Genomic DNA, 13,158 nt, shown 5'->3' with positions numbered 1-13,158 from the left:
CAAGTGCGGCTCTCATCCTGCATTGCTGTGGCGCAGGCCAGCAGTTGGAGCTCTGATTTGACCACCCCTAGCCTGGGAACTCCATATACTGCCAAGTGCGGTCCTAAAAAGACAAAAAAAAAAATTTATATATATATACATATATATATATATACACACACACACACATATATATATGATCTCCTCCCCAAGACAGGTAAACGCATCACTAGCTCAATACTTAAAGTTTTTAATAACAATAAGAATTTGTGTCCAAGAGTGTGATTTTCTAAGTCTTTCTAAAGCAGCATGTGGATATACTGGAGTAAGCCGTGGTGTGAAGCAGACTTAATGAGCAACGACTCGGCAGGGACACGGGGGAGAGAAGTGCAAACATCATGTGCACACACCCCTGGGAAAGAAGACATGAGGAAGAGCCCAAGGGGGCCTTTGTCTGTACCTACCAATCCTATCAACAGGTGGTCCTGTGAGCCTGCAGCAGCTCAGGCGCTCGCTCCCCGCTGCAGAGGAAGGCAGACGGGAAGAAATGTGCTACATAAGCAAGAGTCTTCTGGGCAAGGTCCCCGGGAGCCCTCCCATTTCTCTGCGCTCTCACAGAAATTACAGTGACTCTGCATCTGCAGAGATCAACCAGCCATGTCATCCAAGACTATATGGATTGCGTCAGTGTTGGAAGATGAGGAACTTAGGAGAACTGATGAAATGGTTAAGAGGGCTTTCTCAGGACCACAGCTTAATTTGATGAAGGCCTAGAAGAAATAAAATCTAAATCTTGAAATGAAGGTAAAGATAAAGCTGATTCATATCTGAGATTATAAAATGCAAGGTGACTACCCACCCATCCACCCTGTCAGCCATTCACCCAGATACGTGGCTTCTACCAGGGCCAGGATCCCAACAAGACAGCGGAAATTCAAGGTCAAAGTGAAACTGAAACAGGTAATTCAGATCAGTTAAAGGAATTCGGTAATTTATAAAATTCATTATCCAAATAATGGTACATGCCAAAAGACAATTTCTTTTAAAAGAAATTAATGGATAGGGAGTTGCTGTTGTGGCGCAGCGGAAAGGAATCCCACAAGTATCCATGAAGATGCGGGTTTGATCCCTGGCCTCACTCAGCAGGTTGGGGATCTGGCATTGCTATGGCTGTGGCATAGGCCAGCAGCTATAGCTCTGATTCAACCTCTAGCCTGGGAACTTCCATATGCTGGGGGTGTGGCTCTAAAAAGAAAAAAAAAAAAAAAAAAATTAATGGATAATATTAAGCTCATGAAGCTTACCAATGAAAACCAGGAAAATGAATAGACAATGTGTTGGGTAAATAGGAAGGTGATTACTAAAGCAAAGATATGCTTCCTACCCAAGTATTTCATCATCTAATCAGGTAAAGATGTAGTCAGGGGTTTAGCAATAAAACTCAATAGGTGCTAAATGCCCATATATCCTTAAGAAATATGCTAGACTAGGCTGCCTAGTAGGACATGCTAGGAACTGTGAAACCAGCAATTGCCCCTTCTCACCTCAAGAGAATATGAAATAAGTTAAAAATTCATTAGAGAGGTGGACTCCTTAAGCTAAGAATCAAGGTTGAACACTTTAAGCTAAGTGAAAGGAGCTCATGAAAATCCCTTGGTTTTCTGAAGGTCCTGGATTTCGAGGGAAGATAAGCAATGCTTTTGATGACAGAGAAAAAAGAGTTTGGCGAGGCAAGGACTTCTAGTTATTTCTTGTGGCCCAGATATGGATCGTGGAGATGAGACCCAGGCTGGGCCATCATGAGAGACCCTGCTTAGAGGAACATCTAGAGGGACAGGATCAGGAAAAGACAGAGCAGGCATCAAGGGTGCTGCAGGCGAGGAATTCTCCCCAATACACAGAAATGTCCTAGAGGACACCAGGCAGCCTTGGACACTTCTCACGCCCCCAAAGGATGAACACTGGATTACAGCTGCCCCAGTCACCCTGGTCACCCCGTTCGTCCAGCATGTTCCTCTCATCTTTACCCTGTCCTGCCGCTCTGGAGACCCCAGGGAGCAGCTTAGGGGGGAGAGGAGAGCAAGCAGGAAGGGAGAAGGCAACACTCTCATCTTCCTATAAACATTTCTCAGCCTGAGAATTTTACCCGTTTCTACCAGGAGAGGTCTTAGCAGCTTGGACATGACTAGACTTTTAAACACACTTTCTCCCCAGCAGACTACGACTGGCTTGTTACCTGGCAGCCACTTTACAGACTGAGAACTGTACACAGGTTCACGCAGAGGAGGAAAGAATAAGCTGAGAGAATGACTTTGAAAGAACAGTGGTAAGAAAGTTGCTTCTACTGGCACTAGAAGTTCCACTTCCACAGTGAGCTGGCTACACCATAAAATAAGGAGAGAAATGGCCCGTATTAGGAAGCCCGTATTAGGAAGCACCTTGAATGATTCTTCAATAACCATCTAAATAAATCTAAATTCAATAACTATCTAAATAAATCTAAATAAACTTTTTCAATAACTATCTAAATAAACTAAATAAATCCACAAGGAGATACCACTTCACATCCATTAGGAGAGCTATTATACACACCACAGTGGTAGCCACCTGAAAATAGCAAGTGTTGGTGAAAATGTGGAGAAATTAGAGTCCTTATGTGTTGCTGGTGGGACTGTGAAATGGTGCAGCTGCGGTGGAAAACAGAAGGAGATTCCTCAAAAAATTAAACCAGAATGACTCTAATAATCCAGCAATTCCACTTAGGAGCATACACACAAACGAACCCAAAGCAGGAACAAGAAGAAGTATTTGCACACTCATGTTCACAGCAGCATTACTCACAACAGCCAAAAAGTAGAAACAACCCAAATGTCCATCAACAGATGAATGAACACATGTGGTGGGTGTATGTACACATCAAATGGTTGGTTTATTACTCAGCCTTAAAAAGGAAGGAAATTCTGACACATGCCACAACGTGGATAAACCTCAAAGACACTGCACTAGGGAAATAAGCCAGTCACAAAAGTACAAGTGCTGTATGAATCCACTTACATGAGGTACCTGGGGCAGTCAGACTCATAGAAACAGAAAGCAGAAGGGTGGTTGTCAGGCACTGTGGGGAGGAGGGAATAGGAGGTTATTCTTTTAATATTTTTATTTTTGGCTTTTGTCTTTTTAGGGCTGTACCCGCGGCATATGGAGGTTCCCAGGCTAGGGGTTTAAAGGTTGCTGCAGCTGTCAGCCTACACCACAGCCACAGCAACAAGGGATCCCAGCTGTGTCTATGGCCTACACCACAGCCAAATCCTTAACTCACTGAGCGAGGCCAAGGATCAAACCCGCAACCTCGTGGTTCCTAGTCAGATTCGTTAACCACTGCGCCAGGATGGGAACTCCCAAATAGGAGGTTATTTTTAAGTGGGAACAGGGTGATGAGAAAGTTCTAGACATGGATAGTGGCCATGGCTGCACGACAACGTGACTGTACTTAATGTCACTGAATTACACACCCCAAATTGGATAAAATGGCAAATTTTCTATTTTATAATTTATGTATATTTTACCACCAGTTTAAAAACCCTGTTACAGGAGTTCCCATTGTGGTGCAGTGGTTAACGAATCCGACTAGGAACCATGAGGTTGTGGGTTCAATCCCTGGCCTTGCTCGGTGGGCTGAGGATCCAGCGTTGCCGTGAGCTGTGGTGTAGGTTGCAGACATGGCTCGGATCCCTCATTGCTGTGGCTCTGGCGTAGGCCAGTGGCTATAGCTCCGATTAGACCCCTAGCCTGGGAATCTCCATATGCCGCGGGAGCGGTCCTAGAAAAGGCAAAAAGACAAAATAAAAATTAAAATTAAAAAATAAATGCTGTTACAAAATAATGTTGAAGAAAGAAAAATCTAAAAAAAGTGCAGGAGATTTAATCTCAGATTGGCATAAAACTCTGAAGTTCTATCACTACTGCTTGCTTTTAGAAGCTGGTAGATGACTTGTGGCTTAGTATGCAAAAGCACAGAATGCAGGGTTCACCTTCAAAACCTCACTTTTAAGAGGATAACCACCTCACAATGACAGGCAAGGTCAATAAGAAACGTATTTTAGGAGTTCCCATCGTGGCGCAGTAGAAACAAATCAGACTAGGACTTAACCCACTGAGCAAGGCCAGGGATCGAACCCACAACCTCATGGTTCCTAGTTGGATTTGTTGTTTCCACTGCGCCACGAGGGGAACTTCCCCCTTAACCCCCTTTTTATTATGAAGACACACTAACCTCCCACAGCAGCATTTTGATGGACATTACTTTCCTCTGCAAAAACATTTCAATGAATCTCCATTGGTGATGGAAAAGCACACTCTTTCCACTTCCATTTGCAGCTTGGCTTCTCCAATCTATTTCCCGCATTGAGCTCCAACAACTTTTCTACTTGAATGCTTCCCAATCCACCTCCCATTCCATGAACACACTTTTCTTATATCTCAAACATCATCTGAGACCCCTGGCCTGCAAAACACACACGCATGCATGCATGCACACACATACACACACACACACACACCATCTTTAAGGTATTCCCTGAAGATAAATGACAAATGAAAGGGAATAATTGACAGAGAACTCATGAAAGCAAATAGAGGGACCAGAGTTTCATATGAAGGAAAAAGTCACCTTTTTGTTTACAATTAATTGAGAAACATTTCACAGAAACAATACGCCTTTTAAAGAATCTTGGGCTTGGAAAGGTGAGAAGGTGGCAAGCTAGCAAGAGGGAGAAAAACATGACTATAAATAAGCAGGGCTGGCACAACAGGTTCCCCACAGTTTAAAAGTAAAAATGATCTTAACTCAGACCACACACAAAAATTAATTCCAGAAGGATTAAGGGTTTCAACATGAAAAAGCGCAACATAAAAGGTTTAGAAGAAAATACAGGCAAGCATCTTGATGAGCTTGAGAGTAAAAAAGGATTGTTTAAACAAATTCAAAATACACAAACCATAAAGGAAGGGACTGAAAATTCTGATATTAAAGCTCTGACTTAAAATTTGATTTGTATAACTTAAAGGGATAAAAATACAAGCTACGAACTGGGAGAAGTTGTTTGTAATACACATAACTGACACAGGCTCAGGACCTACAAAATATGAAAAACATTTATGAATCAGTAAGAAAAAGACAATCTGATTAAAAAAATGGGCAAAAGGCATGAATAGGCATTTTGCAGAAGAAAAACAGGACTTTTTTTCTTTTTTTTTAAATCTTTTTAGGGCCATACCTACAGTATATGGAAGTTTTCAAGCTACAGGTCTAATCAGAGCTGTAGCTGCCGGCCTATAGCACAGCCACAGCAACGCAGGATCCGAGCCACATCTGCAACCTACACCACAGCTCACGGTAACGCAGGATCCTTAACCCACTGAGTGGGGCCAGGGATCGAACCCACATCCTCATGGATACTAGTTGGTTCATTACCACTGAGCCACAATAGGAACTCCAAACAGAACTGTTAATATCTGTTTTAAATGCTCACTGTCATTCCTAATTAAGGAAATGCAGTATACATTAAAACCACAGAGAGATACCATTTAAACACACCAGTCAGGAAAAACTTAGGTCATCTGGATACTAAGGATTCACTAGGACATGAAACAAGATGGAAAAGGGCAAAGATTCCTGGGTCAAATTCCAGCTCTTCCATTTCCTAGCAGAATGCCTTGGGCAAGCAGTTTCGCCTCTACCAGCCTCAGTTTTCTCCCACTGCAAAATGAGAAATACTACTAGCACATACTTCACTGACCGGCTGTGAGAATTAGATACAGTCACACAAGGAAGCGCTCAGAGGAGTCAGGGCCCGGCAGAGTAGGCACGCAGTCGCGTTAGCTTGCTGCTCCTGCAGCGGGCATCATCACCTCCACCACCCCGGCAGCGTGGGAAGTGGTAAAGCCACGCAGGAAAAACCACGTGGCATCACCACATAGAATTAGGAAGGCAGACGCCCTGTAACGCAGATATTCCGCTGGCACGTTCTTTGAAGAAAAACTTCTATTTCAAGAGGAAACATGTAGTGCAAAAAATGTTCAGAGAAATGTTGTTTGTGATAACAAAATAAATAACACCCATGTCTATCCAGGGGAGAAAGAATAAAACAATGGTATAGTGGTACGATTTAACACCACACAGCATAGAACTAAAGAGACTGCATGCACTGACACAGACCAGACTCACCAACACAACGCTGGAGGAGAAAGCAACTTAGAGAAGCATAGCGAGTATGGCGCCATTTACATCAAGTTCAAGAACACACGTAGCTAAATAACACATTGTTTACAGATTTACTGTATGTGTAACTATCCCTTAAAAAAAAAAAAGAAGTGATAATTAAAAATTGGGATGGGTCCAACAGTCTGAGTTTTAACAAATCTTCTAGTTGATTCGGAAGCACACTAAAGCCTAAGCATCACTGGCTTAAAGCACACACGAGGGTAAATGAGTATTTGAAGGACCCTATGGGAAAGTTGGAAAGTATGATACAGCAAAATGGTTAGAAGCACACGCCCTGGGGTCACAGTGCCAGGGTTCAAATTTCTGCCCAGCTTTTCCCTAGCTTTGTAAGCACAGGGAAGTTAATCCAGCTTGCTTCAGCACACTGGTTAAGAGCACAGATCCCACAGCAAGGCTGCTTGGATTTCAATCCTGACTCTACACTCCATGAGCTGTGTGACCTGGGGGGAGTCAGCTACTTTCTCTGGGCCTCAGTTACCTCATTTATAAAAGTGCAGGTAATAGTACATACTTCATGTAGTTGTTAAGAAGATGAAATGAGTTAATATACGTACAATGATTAGACTTGTATCTGATACACTTACAGCACTATCTTTTTTTTTTTTTTTTTTTTTAAAGGGCCACACCCACAGCATATGGACGTTCCCAGGCTCGGGGTCAAATAAGAGCTGCAGCCACTGGCCGACACCACAACCACAGGAACTAGGGATCTGAGCCACGTTTCCGACCTACACCACAGTTCACGGCAACACCGGATCCTTAACCCACTGAGTGAGGCCAGGGATTGAACCTGCATCCCCAGGGATCCTAGTGAGATTCGTTTCCACTGCGCCACGATGGGAATGCCCTACCCATTCTTAGTATAATTGTTATTAATTTCACAAGAACCACGTTATATTTTGGAGATAAAGATTCAACACTGAGGGCTAATGCCCACAGGAAATAAGTAAAACTTATTTCTGTTCTGATGAGGAAAATTTTTCCTCACTTTTTTTCTGCCTCATCTTTCTTTAGGTAAAAGCGATTTTTTTTTTTTTTTTTTTTTGCCAGTATACCATTCATCTCTCTGAGTTTATTTTTTTCTAATGACAGAGCACTTAACTGGAAGGAATGACCTACTCCGAAGAGTCAAAGGGTCTGCCTTAGGCTTATTTATTTCACATTAATACGTCTTTTTTAAGCAAAGGACTTACAAGAATGAAAAGGGATTTACTGAACATTATCCCTCTGCTAAGGAAAACATCTCTGGGGATTATCCCAAATACATACCTAGTGTTAATTTATGTAGAAACTACATGTGAAAGTGCTGTTAAGACATCCATCTGCAATGTCACTGCCAACACTGAAAACATGATACAGAGATTTGGGAAGCAAGATTTTGTATCCCTCTCCCCTCACTTCTAAGAGATCGTACTATGTCCTGCGGACCAAAACACATGAACATCTAATCCACGGCACAGCTAGTGCAGAATAAATTCTATCGAACATAAACAAATGTAGCAGAGCCATATTTTCTGAAGATGAATAATTGGATCTCAGTGATATGAAATTATGCAATAAAAATTTCCCAAGGGTCTCCAAGTATTTAACTTCATACTTAGAACACAAAAGAAAAATAAGACTGACAAAATACACTGGGACAAGTCTTACTCTCATTACTTAGAGTCCAATGTTTCTTGCAACCATAAAAGTAATATACTAATTGAACCTGGCTTGGAAATTAATTTAGTTATTAATATTTACTGGGAGAACCTGGAATCCTCTGCTCCACAGTCTCTAACAGAAGTGTATCTAAATCTGGTCTTCAGTAATCCTTATCTGCGATGTTCTTGATTTATCTACGTTTTAAACATCAGTTTCCTCTGTAAAATCAAGTTAAGGGAATGCAAAAACATTTTCATTGAAAAGAAAAAGGAATGAGCATTTAATGCGATGGAGGGTTTAGGATTTTTATTCGCACATAACATGATAGCCACATGCTCTGTGGTGTTTCCTTCAGTTTTTCCTGGACCTCAACTGTGCAGCGAGGTAAAGAAATTTTGGCAAACTCTCTTTTCATAATCTTCTACTTTAAAATGACGACACTGATTACAGAGAATATTCAATCAACTCTGGATTTCAAGGCATCTCCTCAATGCAATACATTTTATACAAATTAGGATTACTTAATTTTTTTTTTCTTTTTAGGGCTGCACCTGCAGCATATGGGAGTTCATAGGCGAGGGGTCCAATTGGAGCTGCAGATGCCAGCCTACACCACAGCCACAGCCACACAGGATCCAAGCCGCATCTGCAACCTACACCACAGCTCACAGCAACGCTGGGTCCTTAACCCACTGAGGAAGGCCAGGGAGCGAACTCACATCCTCATGGATCCTAATTGGGTTTGTAACCCACTGAAGCACAATGGGAACTCCCAGGGTTACTTAATTTTTAAAAGGCGCCAATGTGGAAGTCAGCCTGAACAGCTCATGTTTCTGCTGATCTAATAACACACAACTTCAATTACAGAGGAAAGAAAAGAAACAAAGTAAGTCTCATTTTACAACAAAACCCCACAACAGTGAAAAAACAAAAAACACACAAAAAAAACCACCTGCTAATCTACTATTTTCAGAAAAGCATGCAGGATGCTATATTTATAACAACATATAATACATAACCTTCCTTGGTGCTTGAAAAAGGGACACATTGACTCCTCAGAATAAGACTCTGCTCAAGAGCCTCTAAAATAAGAAAAAATGTTTTCAACTCTAAAACGTATGAAGTGGATCAAATATGGCTCTTCCCTGCTCTGTCTGTAAGCATGAACCACACAGGCTCTGGTAAGGACTTTGGACTTGCCGGAGCCCTCTGAGAAACCCCATCAGAACACCTACCTGTATTGTCCTCTGAGTGCCATCAATGCTGACGGACAATAAGGGTGAAGCCAGGTTCCATGTGCTGGTCACGTTGAGTTTCGACCCATCAACTTCCACCTGTTGTGACACAAAGAAGACTGTTACCATGAAGAAAGACAGAAAACTGAGCTCAAGTTCATTGCTGCATACAAAGCAGCAGCCATTTTAAACAGATGGCTCCCCAAACAACCTGTCATGTTTACTGCTCCCGCCATGAAAGACAGGGTCCAACGAGAGTCTTCTTAGCCATCTCTGGGGAGAGGTGAAGGACCTGGGCACAGCTGCCTCTGGGTACTGAGGTTTCAAGTGATTTCCAGTAAGTAACAAACAGCCTTCTAACTCTAAACCTATCTGGACATGCTACATTTACTGCAATTAGACAAGTAATGCATATAAATTCCAGTGACATTTTGCAACCCACACAACAGGGCTTGCATATAATATTCTCTCCAAGGACCAAGAAAGAACTTTTTCTGTGTTCATTTTAATGAAGGACTATGCATTGTTATCTTAATTAAACAGAAGCTTTAATTAGCTGAAATTCTTTGGTGTTGAATATTAAAAGTCCATTTGAACTTTGCAAATTCTGTCATATGTGTGTCCATCGAAAATGACTAATTTCATCAAGTCATCATTCATGAAATTACCAAAAAGCCCATAATCTTTTAAAATATTCAGATATTATTAACAGAAAAATTTTAATATCCAAATAAATAAAAGTAATTGAAAGAAAAAAAATCAAGGCTAAAAGTACTGTTCTTTATTTCTTCCTTTTCACTCACTCACCCCTTAACACCTCAATACAAGATAAGAACAAATAACATTATTGTTTCAAATCCACAGTAAATAACACAACAATATTTAAGTTTGCTAAAGTTCCAAAATAAACCTGTGGCACAGCTAAGATGTATATAATCCTTAACAATCCCTTTATGACCAACACTTAAAAGCTGCTCGTTCATTAAAAGAAGACACACAGACTGACACTGTTTACAAGAATATGTGTGTACCTCTGTTTGTTTGTTTATTTATTGTCTTTTTAGGGCAGCACCCACGGCACTTGGAGGTTCCCAGGCTAGGGGTCCACTTGGAGCTGTAGCTGCCGGCCTACACCGGATCCGAGCCACGCCACAGCAACTCAGGATTCGAGCCACGCCTGTGACCTACACCCTAGCTCAAGGCAACGCCAGATTCTTAACTGACTGAGCGAGGCCAGGGATCGAACCCACGTCCTCATGGATACTAGTCAGGTTCGTGAACCACTGAGCCATGATGGGAATTCCCTGTGTATTTAGATAGGTATTCATGTACATGTATTTCCCCAACAGTGGGATCACAAAGTCTAAAAACAAAGGAATGTTACTGCCTATGTAACGAAGTATCAGTAGGATGTATATCATGCACTGGCTTTTATTTCCGGGTTCAGTGGCCTCCCTGTATACAGTTCAGCAACAGGGAAGAAAAAACAATGGCTTTGGAGTGACTTGGGTCTCACCTGACATTGTTGTTTCACCAAGTTAAAGGTGTTTACTAAGCTGGAGTATTTAACCTCTTTGAACTTCAGTTTCCAAACCATAATAAAATGAAAATAAAAATAGCTACCTAAGAGAGGGCTATAAAGATTAAGTAAGTTAATATACAAAGTCTCTACCAATACGCTGGTCAAGGACGGTCCTAAATATTTTCTCTCTTCCCATCCACAATGCTTGTACCGTCCCCCCCGTAAACTAGTTTTAAATATAAGGTCAGATAATCACACTATACCATCTATTACTTACCATTAAAATACTACATGATAAAGATCTGAGAAACAGAAATACATTTTAAATTATCCTATTTAGCCCATCCCCCCAAATTAAGTACCTTTATATATAATGAAAAATTTCAAAAAAAAAGGTTGTTTTGCAAATATTAAATGCTAAACAAACTTCTAAAACTAAAAATGCTGCTTTAAAATGCTTCTAAATTTAAAAGTTTAAAAAAGTTCAATTATCAATTATATATAAATATTTTATTTGTTTAAAAAGTTAGAGGTTGCAAAAAAAGATTTTGAATGATAATGATTTGGAATGTGTGTTTGCTATTAATTTCAAACCGACAAGGATGACAGAATGAACATGCAATTGCCATCTTTAGGGCATATGAAGGAGAACTGAGAAAAGAACCCAATTCACTCAGATCATGTTAGAGGAGGAACCGATTTGCAACACCCTGAAATAAACCATTTTTATGATGTCTAAACAAAATGTGATATATCCATAAATGGAATATTATTTGGCAATTTAAAAGGAATGTGATATATCCATAAATGGAATATTATTTGGCAATTTAAAAGGAATGCGCAGTGGTTAACGAATCCGACTAGGAACCATGAGGTTGCAGGTTCGGTCTCTGCCCCTGCTCAGTGGGTTAACGATTCGGCGTTGCTGTGAGCTGTGGTGTAGGTTGCAGATGCGGCTCGGATCCCGCGTTGCTGTGGCTCTGGCGTAGGCTGGCAGCTACAGCTCCAATTCGACCCCTAGCCTGGGAACCTCCATATGCCGTGGGAGCGGCCCAAGAAATGGCAAAAAGACAAAAAAAAAAAAAAAAAAATTAAATTAAATTAAAAAAAAGGAATGAAATACTAATATATGCTACAACGGCTGAACATTAAAACCACGCTAACTGCAAGATAGCAGTCACAGGAGACCACAAATTATATGGTTCTATTTATATGAAACATTCAGAATAGCAAAATCCATAAGAGACAGAAAGTAAACTAGCAGCTGCATTGAGCAAGGGGTGGGTGGGAATGGATGGGGAAATTGAAGAGCAATGGCTGTGGGTAATGGGCTTTCTTGTTTGGCATGATGAAATTGTCCTAAAATTGACTATAGTGATGGTTGCACAATTCTATGAATATACCATAAGCCACTGAATTATATGCTTAAATGAGTAAATTATATGGTATATAAATTATATCTCAATAAAGCTATTAAAAAATAAGTAAACAGATGAAAACATGGAGGTGGATTTTACTTTTTCAAAACCCAGAAGCAGCAGGGAGTTCCCTGGTGGTCTAGTGGTTAGAACTCAGTACTTTCATTGTTACAGCTCAGGTTGAATCCCTGGTCTGGGAACTGAGATCCCACATCAAGCCGCTATATGCCATGGCCAAAAACAAAAACAAAAAACAAACCAAAACCAGAAGCAGTATTTTGTGAGAAATTAAAGAAGACCTAAAAAATGGAGATTATATATAATATTCATGAATTAGAGTTTTAGTATGATTAAGATATATTTTTTTCTCCCAAACCGTTCTATATTCAATGTAATTCCAATCAAAAATACAGTAGGCTTTCTTTGTGATAAAACTAAGCTGATTCTAAAATATATATAGAAAAGCAAAAGCTATAACTAGTGAAGACAATTTTGAAAAACAAAATAAATTTGGAAAACATGTCACTTGATTTTAAGACTTTCCATAAAGTGATAGTAATCCAGCCACTTGGGTAAGAACAGACATATTCATTCACAGAACAAAATTGATAGTTCAGAGACCCATACATAAACGACTAGTTAATTTTCAAAAACAAGTACCAAGATATTAATTGGAGAAAGTATAGTTTGTCAATAATTAGCACTAAAACAATTGAATGTCCATATTTAAAAAAAATAAATCTTGGTCCTTATCCCTTATCATTTAAAAAAATCAACTCAATTAAAATTAAATGTAAAACCTAAAACTACAGAACTTCTGGAAGAAAACATGAGAGAATATCTTTACGACTTTGGGGAAGGTCAAGATTTCTTAGGACATACACAAAAAAAGTAAATTTTAAAGAAAAAAACCGAGGGATTGGATTTCATTAAATTATAAACTTCTACTTGAAAAGACCCTTTTAAGAAAAGTAAAGTCAAGCCGCAGGTTGTGAGAAAGTATATGCAAAACAAGGGACTTGTGTCCAAAATATACAAAGAACTTGTAACACAATAACAAAAAGAAGTTGTTTTTTT

The 13,158-nt window shown here is 40.1% G+C and overlaps 1 protein-coding gene across 4 annotated transcripts in view; it reads right to left on the bottom strand.

Annotated features, from left to right (window-relative positions):
- Positions 1–13,158, bottom strand: part of PCCA (propionyl-CoA carboxylase subunit alpha) — a 365,469-nt gene that overhangs the window by 72,838 nt on the left and 279,473 nt on the right. For all 4 annotated transcript variants that reach the window (NM_001444590.1, XM_084981107.1, XM_084981108.1 and 1 more), the window contains 1 exon segment: positions 9,142–9,240. In NM_001444590.1, the coding sequence (NP_001431519.1) occupies positions 9,142–9,240 (99 nt within the window).

The sequence above is a fragment of the Sus scrofa genome, chromosome 11 (assembly GCF_054392235.1).
Source record: "Sus scrofa isolate SSC_HxYL_T2T_F1_AM1 chromosome 11, Sscrofa_HxYL_maternal_Yorkshire_Landrace_v2.0, whole genome shotgun sequence".
Taxonomy (NCBI): Eukaryota; Metazoa; Chordata; class Mammalia; order Artiodactyla; family Suidae; genus Sus; species Sus scrofa.
The sequence above is the reverse complement of the archived record's forward strand: the minus strand, read 5'-3'. Positions and strand labels throughout refer to the sequence as shown.